Source organism: Podarcis muralis, chromosome 7 (assembly GCF_964188315.1).
Source record: "Podarcis muralis chromosome 7, rPodMur119.hap1.1, whole genome shotgun sequence".
Lineage (NCBI taxonomy): Eukaryota > Metazoa > Chordata > Lepidosauria > Squamata > Lacertidae > Podarcis > Podarcis muralis.
This window is the reverse complement of record NC_135661.1, coordinates 84,552,441-84,567,549: the sequence shown is the minus strand read 5'-3', so window position 1 is coordinate 84,567,549 and position 15,109 is coordinate 84,552,441. Positions and strand designations below refer to the sequence as shown.

Here is a 15,109-nt window from a genome sequence, read left to right as displayed (position 1 = left end):
CGTCTGAGCGAGGAAGAGAGAGGGGGGGAAAAAGAGAGAGAGATTGATTTGTGGCTGCGCAGAGGGAGGAGGAGCCCAGGAGTAAAAGTAGGAAGGACGAAGGGAGGGGAAAGGAAAGTTAATAGAGGGAAAGGCGGGTGGGAGAGAAAGAGAAAGAAAGAGGGAAGGAAGGGGGGGGAAGAAAAGTGGAAAGGAGGGAGAGCGAGGCGGGGGAGAAGCGCCTGGAGAGTTGCTCCGAAGTTTGGGGGGCCGCGGGGGGTGGGCGCGCGTCCCAGGAGGCGGAGGCCAGCCCGGGCTGGGAGCCGCGCCGCGGCCCGGGGGCGGGAGGCGGACCGCGGCTCCTAGGATGTGGAAAGGGGACGGCGGCGCAGGGGGAGGAGACCCGCACGGCTAGGGCAGCGCGCAGGGGGAGGGGAGCGGGCCGGAGGCGGGCGAGGGGGGCCGCGATCCCGCGCGCCGCGAACATGGCCTCCTTCCCCGCGGGCCCCGCCGAGCCCCCCGGCCGACGCGCCCCCGCCGCCGGAGGAGAGCAGAGGCAGGAGGAGGAGGAGGAGGGCGCCGCCGAGGAGGCGCGCCAACTTCTGCCAACTTCGGCGCCCGCCCCGCCGCCGCCGCAGGCTCCTCCCGGCCGAGAGCCAGAGGACGGCGGCGGAGCAGCAGGAGGAGGAGGAGGATCGGGTTTGGAGACGGCTGCTGCTGCGTCCTCTCCAAGCGCGAGGCTGGCCTCCGCCGCGCCCGATCCTCCGCGCTCGCCGCGCTTCTCGGCGGAGCAGGTCTCGTGCGTGTGCGAGGCGCTGCTGCAGGCGGGCGACCCCGGCCGGCTGGGCCGCTTCCTGGGCTCGCTGCCGCCCGACGCCGAGGCGCCGTGCCTGGAGGCGCAGGCGGGCGAGAGCCTGGCCAAGGCGCGCGCGCTGCTGGCCTTCCAGCGCGGCGACTTCGCCGAGCTGTACCGCCTGGTGCAGAGCCGGCCCTTCGGCGCGCCGCACCACCCGTTCCTGCAGGACCTGTACCTGCGCGCCCGCTACCGGGAGGCCGAAGCTGCCCGGGGCCGGGCTCTGGGCGCCGTCGACAAGTACCGGCTGCGCAAGAAGTTCCCGCTGCCCAGCACCATCTGGGACGGCGAGGAGACGGTGTACTGCTTCAAGCGGCGCTCGCGGGCAGCCCTGCGCGACTCGTACGGGCGCAGCCGCTACCCGAGCCCCGAGCAGAAGCGGCGCCTGGCCCAGGACACCGGCCTGTCGCTCACCCAGGTCAGCAACTGGTTCAAGAACCGACGGCAGCGCGACCGCAGCGGAGGAGGAGGCGGAGCCGGGGGAGGAGGCGCCGGCACGCCCAGCAAGAGGTGAGCGGCCCCGGGGCATGGGCAGAGCGCAGCGCCACACTCTCTCGGGGCGCAATCGCGCGCGCACTGCTGCGCAGGAAAGAGAGCGGAGTGGAACCTGCATGGGCAAGAGCAGCCTACCGGTTGCGGGGAGGGAGTGGGGTGACTGCTGTCTCTCTGGCCTGAGTCTTAGCCTTGCCAGATACCATACGATAATCTTTATTGTCGTTGTCCCACACAGAACAACGAAATTGAAAAAATCTACATCAGAAATTCAAAAACCAACAAGCCTGCTATCCCAGCCTGGTTGGCCCCCTAAAAACTCTGATACCCCATAATTAAATACAATATACTCCCACAGAGACTACCTTAGGGTAAAGGTAAAGGGACCCCTGACCATTAGGTCCAGTCGTGGCCGACTCTGGGGTTGCGGCGCTCATCTCGCTTTACTGGCCAAGGGAGCCGGTGTACAGCTTCCGGGTCATGTGGCCAGCAGGACTAAGCCGCTTCTGGCAAACCAGAGCAGCGCATGGAAATGCCGTTTACCTTCCCGCCACAGCGGTACCTATTTATCCACTTGCACTTTGACGTGCTTTCGAACTGCTAGGTGGGCAGGAGCAGGGACCGAGCAACGGGAGCTCACCCCGTCGCGGGGATTCAAACCGCCGACCTTCTGATCGGCAAGCTCTAGGCTCAGTGGTTTAGACCACAGCACTACCCATTCAGAGACTACCTTACACTGCGTTTAAAACCAACATCGCATTTGGATGGAAACTGTTTCTCAGGTGGCTAGTCCTAGTCTTTATAACCCTGTACCTTCTTCCAGAAGGCAGAAGCTGAAAGAGATCATTTCTGGGGTGTGTGCTATCCTGCACTAACTGCAGTTTTCTTATGGCACCTGGAAGCATAGATTTGATCCAAGGTGGGAAGAGTGCACTCAGTTATTCTCTCCGCAGTCTGTTGGGAAGCAGGATGCAGCCCAACTAGGACTGCAGCAGACCCCAAGTAAGTCCCATTAAAGTTGGCGGAGCTTACTCTTGATGAAATGGGTTTAGGATTGGACCTGGATGTGGGTCAGAACCAGATGGGCTTTTCTAATATTCTTAAAGACCTCGTACTGATCATTAGGGGGCAGACCCCCAACTCTCCTGAAAGAGATCTTGAAGTTCTGAAGGGGACTTTGGGGTCTTCATAGAAAACCCAGCATCCTAGCGACACTTGACTCCAACCCACCATAGAATACCTATTTCCTCTGGATGGGTTTTGGGGGACATTGATGCCACCTATTCGTAGTTCAAGGTCCTCCCAAGTTTCAGAAAAAGTCTAGGGTGATGGAGAAATTCCTGAATTACATGTGCTTCTCAGTTTATAGTAAGCACTCCTAGGAAGAGAGAATGAGCCTGCGGGGAAACCCCTCTCTAAGTTTTATAGGTCTCTAATGGACCCTTTACAAAGTTCTTGTCCTTCTAGGGCAGGGGTAGCCAGGCTGGTGCCTTCCATATGTTTTGGGATTCTGGCTTCAATCCGTCTCAGCCAGCATGATGGGTATTGTCATAGGGCTTTCCAGATACTGGACTACAATACCCATCATGCCTGACCATTGGCAGATTGGGAGACACCCAATTTCTGTCACACACATTACAAACTCCTTTCCCACTGCCTGGAAAAAAAGTTTTTCAAAAGTAACTTCCAGCAAAAGGAACAACCATTTTTACAGAGGCTGGGATATAAATGTACTGGGGCATATTGTAAAGAATTCCTAAACTCTGGGTACTAAGAAAGAGGGGTAACATCAGTTACATCCTCTCCATTTCTAGCCAAACCAAGAAGAGCGAGGTATGGCCAAGGCTTTGCAAAACCCACAAGCTACCCTAAATTTCAACACTTTTCTTTTGTGAGAGAGTGCTGAGACAGGCTGCCTCAGACACACAGGCACAGCCTTGTATTTGCAGAGTCCACAAAGTGGGCTACGGAGGGCTTAATCCTGCCCGCTACCCCTGCTTAAAAGGTAAAGGGACCCCTGACCGTTCTTTGTGGTCCAGCTCTCACTTCCATAAAGGTAAAGGGACCGCTGACCATTAGGTCCAGTCGCGGACGACTCTGGGGTTGTGCCGCTCATCTCGCTTTATTGGCTGAGGGAGCCGGCGTACAGCTTCCGGGTCATGTGGCCAGCATGGCTAAGCCGCTTCTGGCAAACCAGAGCAGCGCACAGAAACACCGTTTACCTTCCCACCGGAGCGGTACCTATTTATCTACTTGCACTTTGACATGCTTTTGAACTGCTGGATTGGCAGGAGCAGGGACCCAGCAATGGGAGCTCACCCCATCGCGGGGATTCGAACCGCTGACCTTCTGATGGGCAAGCCCTAGCGAAGTTTTTTATGACTGATGTTTTAATGTATATTTAGGAGAAACCCAGCTAGATGGACGGGAAATAAATAAATAAATAAATAAATAGTGATGGTGGTGGTGGTGATGATGATGATAATCATTCCCTGTAAAAAGCATTATTCAGAATAGTGATTTGCATGACCCAGAAAAGGGAAGATAATAATGCAATAAAATTCCAAACAGTCATTAAGAGTCTGATAGCCATTTACACCTCCAGTGCCCCCCTGCCACCCCCTGGCCTCTTACTGCCCCCTAGATAATCCCCCTCCCTGCTTTGGCTACCATACTTTCGAATAAATTTGCATTGGATGGGGCTGTAAGGAAGGAATGAGGAGGTGGGAGACCTGAACCCTGCAGACAGAGCTTTTCCCCTCCCTGGTTTCTCTCTCCTTCCTCCCCCCGCAACCACGTTTTGGGTGCTTCCAGAGCAGGGTGCACCCAGTAGAGTGAAGAGGGCTTTTCCCTTCTAGCTGTTCCTGGGCACGGAGGATTTTTTGTGTGTCTGCCTTTGCCTTCCCCTCTGCAAACAAAAGGGAGAAACCACTTGAGTTTGAGAAAGTTCTAGTTCATTCTTCTACTGCAGACTGTTCAGGGGGTGGGGAACAGCCAAGCTGGCTACTCCAGATGTTCCTGCAGCTGGCGCTCACTCTCCTCTCCCCCCCTTCCCTCCTGGGAGAAAAACTTTGCCTCCAGTTAGCTGCAAAGTGCAGCAACGTGGAAGGCGCCAAGCTCATCCCCTTTGTTGTGAAATGTTAATCCCTTGGCTTTGAATTTCCTGCGGCTGAGGGTGGAAATTACCTTGCCCAAGGAGCCCAGACTCCTGCCTTCACTCTCCAACTAAAGGTCTATTTCTCAGTCCTTTCTACCACAGAAACATATGTTGTTGTTGTTGTTTAGTCGTGTCCGACTCTTCGTGACCCCCTGGACCAGAGCACGCCAGGCACCTCTGTCCTCCACTACCTCCCGCAGTTTGGTCAAACTCATGCTGGCAACCTCAAAAACACTATCCAACCATCTCGTCCTCTGTCGACCCCTTCTCCTTGTGCCCTCCATCTTTCCCAGCATCAGTGTCTTCTCCAGGGAGTCTTCTCTTCTCATGAGGTGGCCAAAGTACTGGAGCCTCAGCTTCAAGATCTGTCCTTCCAGTGAGCACTCAGGGCTAATTTCCTTAACAATGGATGTGTTTGATCTTCTTGCAGTCCATGGGACTCTCAAGAGTCTCCTCCAGCACCGTAATTCAAAAGCATCAATTCTTCGGCGATCAGCCTTCTTTATGGTCCAGCTCTCACTTCCATACATCACTACTGGGAAAACCATAGCTTGAACTATACGGACCTTTGTTGGCAAGGTGACGTCTCTACTTCTCAAGATGCTGTCTAGGCCTGTCATTGCCCTTCTCCCAAGAAGCAGGCGTCTTTTAATTTCGTGGCTGCTGTCACCATCTGCAGTGATCATTGAGCCCAAGAAAGTAAAATCTCTCACTGCCTCCATTTCTTCCCCTTCTATTTGCCAGGAGGTGATGGGCCCAGTGGCCATGATCTTCGTTTTTTTGATGTTGAGCTTCAGACCATATTTTGTGCTCTCCTCTTTCACCCTCATTAAAAGGTTCTTTAATTCCTCCTCACTTTCTGCCATCAAGGTTGTGTCATCTGCATATCTGAGGTTGTTGAAACATATACTGTACACTGAATACCACCGGCTCTCCAGGGACTTTCCTGGTCTTTTTAACTGGATTTGAACCTGCGACCTTCTGCTTGCAAGAGAAGTGCTCTAGCACTGAGCTACAACCCTTCCCCACAGTAAATCGGGGGTTGGGGCTTGTTACGCTGCAGGTGGGGGCTCCCACAATCCGTTCAAAGGAAATAATTCAAAGAGGCTTCCCCCCTGGCCAGGGTTAGAAACTCAGACATATAAGCTAGGCGCCAAATTGCTTTTTAAACCAGTTTTCAAAACGGAACGCCTAGCTGCCATTTGGGGGCCGGGCATCTCCAAAGTTTTCTTTTTCAAATGATGGACTGTGATTGATTCTCAGTTAAACATTTTGCTAGAGAAGAATGGCAGGGTCAAGTTGATGGATTATGCCGAAATGGCTAAAATGACCGGAAGAATCAGAAATCAGGAAGACCAAAATTTTAATAAGGAATGGGAGAAATTTATAAATTATCTTAAAGACCACTGTAAACAGTTAAAATCATTAGGAGGATTGGAATATCACTTTTAGTTTAATGGGGAATTTTGGATACAGTGGAGAGAGAAAAGATTTGGATTATTCTAAAAAGATGGAGGAGGAAATGATTAAAAATAGGACCTACAAAGGAGAGGAGGGAAGTCCAAGAGATTCCTCATAATCTTGTTTTTATGTTGTATGTTCAACATGTGACTGCATTTTACTAGTTCAGATGACCGCCTTGAGCTAGATTAAGAACTTGGGAGAACTTAAATAAGAAAAGTCACTTGATCCAGAGATAGTCCACATATATACTGGCCTATTCCAACCTCTTTTTCTTAATGACGACACGGACCATTCATAACGCAGGAATATTTTGCACAACCATAAGCAGGGCCATGGAGTGGGGTAAGTTAAGACAGGTGACGACAATTACCGTATTTTTTACTCTATAAGACTCACTCCTCCCCCCCCCCCAAAAAAAAGAAAGGGGAAATGTGTGCACGTCTTATGGAGCGAATGCAGGCTGCGCAGCTATCCCAGAAGCCAGAACAGCAAGAGGGATTGCTGATTTCACTGTGCAGCGATCCCTCTTGCTGTTCTGGCTTCTGAGATTCAGAATATTTTTTTCCCTTGTTTTCCTCCTCCAAAAACTAGGTGCGTCTTGTGGTCTGGTGCGTCTTATAGAGCGAAAAATACAGTAACTAGAAGGTTGTTCCCTGCTCCTGGTCAAGCTGCACGGAGAACGCATTTTGGTTCCTGAAATTCATTCCGATTGTGCAGATAAAAATATAACTGATAGAATTCTACAGGATGTGTTGCTAGTGTGCGAAAACAGTCCAGATCCAATGATCCTTCGGCATGTACCTCCAGATGGCGGAGACGCCAGATGCCATCCTGGTACCCAGGTATCTTCACTTGGTCACTAGCGACCAATAGCCGGGTGCAAAATGCACCCGGCACCCGGCTAATTTCTAACACTGCCTCCAGACAATACCAGCATTTTTGTGCAGGGAATCTGCACCACTGGAGGTTTTCAGAGATTCAGGGCAGATACAAGGAAGTATTTCATGCAATGCTTAAATAACCTGCGGGATTCCCTGCCACAGGCTATAACGATGACTGCTCCCGGTAGGTTTCCGAGTACAATTCAAAGTGTTGGTGCTGGCCTTTAAAGCCCTAAATGGCTTTGACCGTGTATACCTGAAGGAGCATCTCCACCCTGAGGTCCAGATCCGAGGGCCTTCTGGTGGTTCCCTCACTGCGAGAAGTGAAATTACAGGGAATCAGGCAGAGGGCCTTCTCGGTGGTGGCGCCCGCCCTGTGGAATGCCCTCCAATCAGATGTCAAAGAGATAAAGAACCATACAAATTTTAGAAGACATCTGAAGGCAGCCCTGTAAAAGAGAAAGTTTTTATTGTGTGGTGTTTTGTTGTGAGTTTTTTTTATATTCTGTTTGAACAGAGTGGCTGGGGCAACCTGGTCAGTTGGGCAGGGCATAAGTAATAAACAGTTGTTGTGGATTAGACCAGTTTATAGAGGAGAAACTCAGTGGCCCATCTAGGCCAACATCCTGTTCTAACGGTGGCTGATCAGGTGACCATGCGCGGAATTTGAGCGCAAGAGCACTTCTCCCCACATCCCTGAGATTCCCAACAACTGTTATTCAGAGACAGTGCACTGTGGCAACCACGGCCAAGGACCCATGTACCTACGGGACCGCCTCTCCTGGTATGCCCCGCGGAGGATCTTAAGGTCCACAAATGACAACATTTTGGAGGTTGCAAGGTGGTTAGATTGGTCTCAACTAGGGCCAGGGCCTTTTCAGTACTGGCCCCGACTTGGTGGAACGCTCTGTCACAAGAGACCAGGGCCCTGCGGGACTTGACATCTTTCCGCAGGGCCTGCAAGATGGAGCTGTTCCGCCTGGCCTTTGGTTTGGACTCAGTCTGACCCTTATGTTTCCCTCCCCTTATGGTTTTGACTTTGAAAATGAGGCTGCATTTTAAATTGCATTTTAACCAGTATTTTAAATTGCCCCCCCCCCCCCAATTATGTTTTTACTGTCATTTTACTGGTGTTAGCCGCCCTGATCCCGACTCTGGCCAGGCAGGGCGGGGTATAAATAAAATTTATTATTAATTATTATTATTACTACTACTACTACATCCTCAACCTCTTCTCCTTTACAGTGAGTCTGACGGGAACCCCAGCACGGAGGACGAGTCCAGCCACGGCACCGAAGAAACCGAAACGTCCATGGGGATTTCCGCGACCCCCGAAGGGATGCCCACCCCCAACAGCCTGTTCCTGCCAGCCGCTTGCTCCAGCGCCTCTTCCATTCTCCTCAACGGCAACTTTATCACCGCTAGCTCCCCGACCATGCTGCTGAATGGCGGCTCCGTCATCCAGACCCCCGGCGGAGGCGTCATCCTGAACGGCTTGGCTCTGGGCGACAACCAGACCATCACTCTCAGCCCGGTGGCAGCGCCCAGCCCACCCATCCTCCTCAACGGATCCAGCCCCCTGCTGGGCGGCAAACCCCCAGGCCCACCCGGCGGCCAGGAGGCCTCCAAGGCTCTCCAGGAGCACCTTGCCCCAGCCACCGTCATTCTCAGCCCGGCTGCCACGCTTCAGGGGGAAGTGAAGTCGGAAGCGGCAGAGGCCCTGGCGTTTGGTGTCGAGGTCAAGCTGGAAGAGGGGCAGGTGTCCGCCCCACCCCTGTTGCCCGTCCCCGACGCCGCCACGCTCCTCTCCAACCACAAGGGGCCCCTGCTGGCGGCTGTTGCCATGTCTCAAGTGGTCCCATCAAACGATGAGACCCCCACGGCTGCGCAGCAGCTGCCCTCAGCGCCTCAGCCATCAGCCACATCTAGTCCTCAGATGGTTCCTCTAGCCAAGTTGGCCCCCGGTGCCCAAGCCCTGCCAGCTCCCCAGGTGACCGCAGCCACAGTCGGTGGGCAGGTGGCCCAGTCTTCCCAGACTACCACAGCCACGCCGCTGCTTTCCATGCCAGGCCCCTCGCCGCCCCAGGCCGCTGTTCTCCACGTCCCTGCCCCATCCCTGGTCCCCATCACTCAAGTCTCACCCCCTTCCCAGGTGGTGCCACTCTCCCAGCCCGTCTCTGGGACCCAGGTGCTCTCCCCGTCCCAAATGGTGCCCATGTCCCCGACGCAGATCTACGCCGTCCCGCAGGGGGCATCTGCCCCCCAGCTCGTCTCACTCCCCCAAGTGGCCCAGGGCTCCCAGATTATCTCTCTGCCCCAAGTTGTGCCCACTTCCCAGGTGGTCACCCTGCAGCAGGGCATGGGCAGCCCCATCCAAATCCTGACCACCGGCGGCACGCCCATCAAAGTGGGGGCCATGGCAGGGGCACCACAGGTGGCCGTGTCGGCGGGAGGAAGCCTTGGCCAGAGCAACGTGCACCTCATCAACGCCAACGTGGGCATGACCACACTGCAGATCCCGGGCACCGCGCCAGGTACGTGCTCTGGGCAGAGGGTGGCTGGGGAGGTTTCAAAAACAATTCAAGGGATTCAGGAAACTGGCAGGGCTGAATCAAGGACTCTGGGGCGCCGTTTGCGCCATACATTTAGAGTGGTGCTGGACTAGGACCTGGGAGGCCAGGGTTCGAATCCCCACTCAGCCAAGAAACTTGGTGATCTCTCAGCCTAACCTATCTCGCAGAATTGTTGTGAGTGATAAAATGGGAGAGGAAGAGAAGTACGTAGGCTTAAATGTGGTTTAAATGCATGTACGTGGCTTATATGCATGTTCTTTCTTTGATGCATATGTAATAAAGGAGGACTACGTTATGTAAAAGTTATGTAGTTTCTCACGTTGTTTTCTTTCATGTACCCTTTCTGTTAACTTTTCCATCAAAATTAATTCCCAGACATAAGCAAACCAAACTTCATATAGGTTCACGTTTAATGTCCTCCAGTGTCTAGCAACAGCAAGATGTGTTGCAGTTATAAGATGCACAATTAAGTCTCTGTCTCTAAGATTTTGTGCTTCATCTGCAAAAATAGAAAGAAATGCTATTTGGGGATCTAAATTGATCGATTGAGATGTACTGTATTTTTCGCCCTATAGGATGCACCGTCCCATAAGGCGCACCTAGTTTTTTGGGGGGGAAATAAAGGAAAAAAATATTATTTCCCCCCCAGGCGCGGGGCTGGGGAAGCCCGAGCTTCCCCCGACCCCAGAACAGGCAACTCTCTGCAAGCCGTGGGAGCCCAGCACCGGGCCCCGCGCCTTGCGGAGAGCTGCGCGAAGTCTGGGCACGCTGAGCTCAGCGGGCCCAGGCTTCAGCATGCAGGAAACTCTCCACAAGCCGCAGGAGCCCAGCGCTGGGCTCCCACGGCTTGCGGAGAGCTGCGCGAAGCCTGGAGAGCGAGAGGGGTCGGTGCGCACCGACCCCTCTCGCTCTCCAGGCTTCAGCGAAAGCCTGCATTCGCCCCATAGGACGCACACACATTTCCCCTTCATTTTTGGAGGGGGGAAAGTGCGTCCTATACTGCGAAAAATACGGTAATTTGTTCCATTTCCTGAAATATTTTTAATCAGAAGTTTTTAATCAATGGGCATTTCCACTACATGTGTATAAATGTTCCTTCATTCCCACAATTTCTCCAACGTTGCAGAGAAATATTTTTGTCTAGTTTGTTTATGTATTTGTTTCTTTCCCACTTTTCCTCCCAGGAGATCAAGGTGGTGCACATGGTTTTCCCTCTCTTTTTATCCTCACAACAACCCTCTGGTGTAGGCTAGGCGAAGAGACAGAGACAGGGTCACCCAATGAGCTTCCTATCAGCATTGGGATTTGAACCCTGGTCTCTGTCAGGCTCTAGTCCTACCACTCCACCTCATTGGCTCTCTTGGAGAGTAGGGACCACCTTGGAGATGTTTGCTGATTTGGGTGGGCGGGGTGGGGAGAGGAAATGGGGGCTCTGTGTCCCTTCCTTTGCTTAAGGAGCGTCTCCACCCCCATCGTTCAGCCCGGACACTGAGATCCAGCACCGAGGGCCTTCTGGCGGTTCCCTCATTGCGAGAAGTGAGGTGACAGGGAACCAGAGGGCCTTCTCGGTGGTGGCGCCCACCCTGTGGAACGCCCTCCCTTCAGATGTGAAGGAAATAAGCAGCTATCTTCTTTTTAAAAGACATCTGAAGGCAGCCCTGTTTAGGGAAGTTTTTAATATTTAGTGCTGTATTGTTTTTAACACTTGATTGGAAGCTGCCCAGAGTGGCTGGGGAAACTCAGCCAGATGGGCGGGGTATAAATAATAAATTATTATTATTAAGATTTCCCCGTTTCCTCTCCAACTTAGGCAACATCCTCCTGACCAACCCAGCAACAGGGAGCAGCACCATCGTCACCGGAATGGCTCTGCAACAGGGCAAACTGATCCTGACGGCCACCTTCCCGGCTGGCATGCTGATGACGCCCATCCTCTCAGCCCAGGCCGCCCCGACTCTGGCCCTGCCCATCAAGCAGGAAGTGGCGGCCGTGATGGCGCCGGCAACTCTGGGGAGCGGCGAAGGCGGCAGCGTGTTGCTCTCGGGGGGTGCTTCCGTGCTCCCTCCTGGAGTCTCCCCGCTCTCGGCGGCCGACAGCACCGGGCCAGCTGACTTGGCTTTCGGCACGGACTCCGGCCAAGCCGGCCTCCTTTCAAACTTCTCCCAGCCGGACGGCCTGGCCATGTCTCAGCAGCAGGTGGTTTGGCCCAGCTCGGTGGGCATGGACCTCCAAGGGACCGGCGCCGAGGGGCTGTTTGAGATGGACAAGAACTCTATGGAGGTGCAGGGCGGCCTTCTGCGTCTCCCAGAGGGAGAGGGCCTCTTGCTGGACGCTTCTGGGGGAGATCCGATGGGCCCCGAGGCTCTGGACTCGGACGAGAAGGTGCTAACCCAGCTGCAGTCTGTGCCGGTGGAGGAGCCTCTGGATTTGTAAGCACCCGCGAGCTGTTTCGCAGAGTCCTCGCCTGCCCACGGAACGATATTTTAAACCTGCTATCCTTGGTCCCCACCTGGTCCAGACAGGATGCTACAAGTGCCTTGAAAAGGGAAACCTGGGTGAGCCCCTGCAGTCTGTGCTGCTGCTGCAGCACTTTTTTCTTTTTTTTTTGCAAACACTACAGAAGGAAAAAACACAGCACTGGGACACCGCTGACCCCGTTATCCGGTGTGTACAACTGCCTGTTCAGCAACCCCAGTGCCACCTTGTGGCCGCCAGTCGAACAGCAAGCACTAACTTCCCCTTGGAGGTGTTGCCCATTCACTTTGTTTCTTTCCTCCTTCCCCAGCCCTCCTAAAACTCAGGCACAGAGTTGAGGGCGTTTTCTACCTTCATGGCCTTCCTGCCTTTTTTTAAGAAACCTACCTTACATCTAGCAAGTTGCTTGGAAAGCTAGAGATTTTCGTTGATACTGGGGCAGGGAGCACATCATATAGACCAGGCACCCCCAAACTTGGCCCTCCGGCTGTTTTGGGACTACAATCCCCATCAGCGCTGACCACTGGTCCTGTTAGCTAGGGATGATGGGAGTTGTAGTCCCAAAACAGCTGGAGGGCCGAGTTTGGGGATGCCTGATACAGACTGCCCTTTGTCCACCTGGCATCCCTGAGAGGGGGCTGATGGGAGTTGTAGTCCAAAACAGGTCAACTGACTTACACCACAAGGAGAGCCTTCCTCTCCCCTCATCTATGGTGCTAGGGAACGGGTCCAGCTGCTAGTCTGAGCCCAAGTCCCATTTCGGAGGGGCAGGAAGGACATCCAAGGTCCCAGTGCTGGTCTCCTGTTCCAGTTAGGCTTGTACTCTTTCCCAGGGTGGGGAGGCTATTGTCATTTGAATCATAGAGTTGGACTAGACCACAAGGGCCATCGAGTCCAACCCCCTGCCAAGCAGGAAACACCATTTGAGCTTGGCTTCTCGCTGGCTTTTAGTCTTGCAGCGCTGTCCTAGAGAGGTGAACTGTCCTATTCCAAAGTCAAACGCTTTGGCGCTAGAAAACAATGCAGACATTGTTCCAGTCCTCCAGGGCAGAGAGAAGCCTGGCTAGAATGTCTCCCCTGGACCCATCTTTTGTCTATGGAATAGCTTTCCGGCGTTTTAACTCTGGGCTGATCTCCGCTGCTCTGGGCGGGAACAGCGTAAGAAGCACATTTGTTAATTGTGGGATTGGATCCTGCAGCAGTTAGTCCTGCCATTAAAGGCACATGGGAGCAGGTGTCAGGTGTGGATATACAGTCTCTTAAGCCACTGTAAAAATTAGCTTTAGCTGCACCTTGAGATCCCCTGTGTTGGGGGGTTGGGAGCAGAAGCCACACATTAATCTGGGATGCTCAAGGTTGGGGGTCAATCCATTTTGAAAGATAGAAATGTCATGCAATGGGGCCAGACTGAGCATTACCCCCTTAAAATACCATTTGCTTTGAAAACTCGAGTTTCCTCCCAAACTTTCCCTGGGGCTGTTTCCTCCGAATGCTAAAATCAGCAAGTGGTCTCCCTTTTTTATTTTTAGACAGAGAAGAAATTATATATAAATATATTTAATAATGTATTTTTTAGAAGAAAAGTCATTTAAAAATCAATTCTTTCCCCTTATTTTTCTATAAGCCGGTGGCATCCCTCCTTCCGATATATTTAACAGTTTCCTTGCCATCTTGAGGGGAGAAGAATTATTTTTTTTCTTTTCGCTGACGTTTTCCAAAACCTTTTCTCACACTGCACCCAGGTTGCTGGTGGCGAACTTTAAGACCGTGAGCAAAGTACGAGATCCAAGACTCTTGTGCGGGGATTGGGGAATCTTCCATAAGTGAAAAGGCCTCCATCCATAGAGCTGCTTTGGAGTGAGGTGGGGGGGACAGGACACAACTGTGTTCCTTCCAGATACCCATACTATGTCAGGGTGGGGTCTGTAGCAGAATGCATTGCAAATAGCCCCACATCCAGTTCCCAGGCAAGGCTAGGGGAAACCTCTGTCTGAAGCCCTGGAGAGCCAGTCAGTGGAGACCAGCCTTTGCAAACAAATGCTTTTGGACTACAACTCCCATCAGCCCCTGCCAGTACAGCCAGTGGTCAGAGATGATGGGCAGTTGTAGTCCAGTAAGACCTGGAAGGCTGTTCTTGGTCAGAATTAGCCTAAGGCAGCTCCCTGGCTTTTTAGCATTAGATAACAGTGCAGGGAGTTATAAAGGTAAAGGTAAAGGTACCCCTGCCCGTACGGGCCAGTCGTGACTGACTCTGGGGTTGGTGCTCATCTCGCTTAAGAGGCCGGGAGCCCGCGCTGTCCGAAGACACTTCCAGGTCACGTGGCCAGCGTGACGAAGCTGCTCTGGCGAGCCAGCACCAGCGCAGCGCACGGAACGCTGTTTACCTTCCCGCTATAAAGCGGTACCTATTTATCTACTTGCACTTAGGGGTGCTTTCGAACTGCTAGGTGGGCAGGAGCTGGGGCCGAACGACGGGAGCTCACCCTGCTGCGGAGATTCGAACCGCCGACCATACGATCGGCAAGTCCTAGGCGCTGAGGTTTTACCCACAGCGCCACCCGCGTCCCTGCAGGGAGTTATACAGGACATAAATTCTGGGGCAGAAATTTCTGGCTTTTGTTTTCTTTCCCTCTCTCTTTTTTTAATGGGGCCATGCTAACTGGATCCTGCTTCAGGGCCACTCAGTACCCACAAAGCTTTTTGCTGAGTGTGGATGGTACACTCTTTGAAAACAGCTGTCTGCTGGGGCTGCCCGGCCTGTGTCAATCAACATGTTTTGCTGCGAAGAAATGGGAGGGGGATGCACCTCATGGATCATACCCCTCCCTACTGCAAAAGGATGGGCTCACTCTTCCCCCCCCCCCCACTGCTGCGATGGGATCTGAGCAGAGGGTTTCGATTGTCCATCTGAATGTCTCCTAACCCAACACTTCCCAAACAGGTACTACAGCTACACACCTATTTTCCACAGTTTGTGAGAAACAATCATTTCGGCAAGATATTTTTATATCCTTTTTTACGTGTACGTGTGTCTTTTATATATATTTTATATATATATAAATATATTTTATCCTAAAGCTCTCTCTGTGCATGTACTCATCCTTCATTGAGCTCTGTTGGGAATTCCCATCATAAGCCACTTGCGAGAGGTGGCGGGGTTTTCCCCCACAGGGGTCTCAAAACATTTCCATTTCAAGGACTGTTCCAGTATTTAAGGAGCATTTTCAGGATTGTG

At 52.9% G+C, this 15,109-nt stretch overlaps 1 protein-coding gene across 1 annotated transcript; it reads left to right on the top strand.

Moving 5' to 3' along the window:
* Positions 1-273: 273 nt before the first annotated feature.
* Positions 274-14,955, top strand: SIX5 (SIX homeobox 5). Its single transcript, XM_028742123.2, has 3 exons — positions 274-1,342; positions 8,072-9,360; positions 11,210-14,955. Exons 1-3 carry the CDS (start codon positions 465-467, stop codon positions 11,830-11,832), a joined length of 2,790 nt encoding a protein of 929 aa, XP_028597956.2. The 5' UTR covers positions 274-464; the 3' UTR covers positions 11,833-14,955.
* The last annotated feature ends 154 nt before the right edge of the window (positions 14,956-15,109 follow it).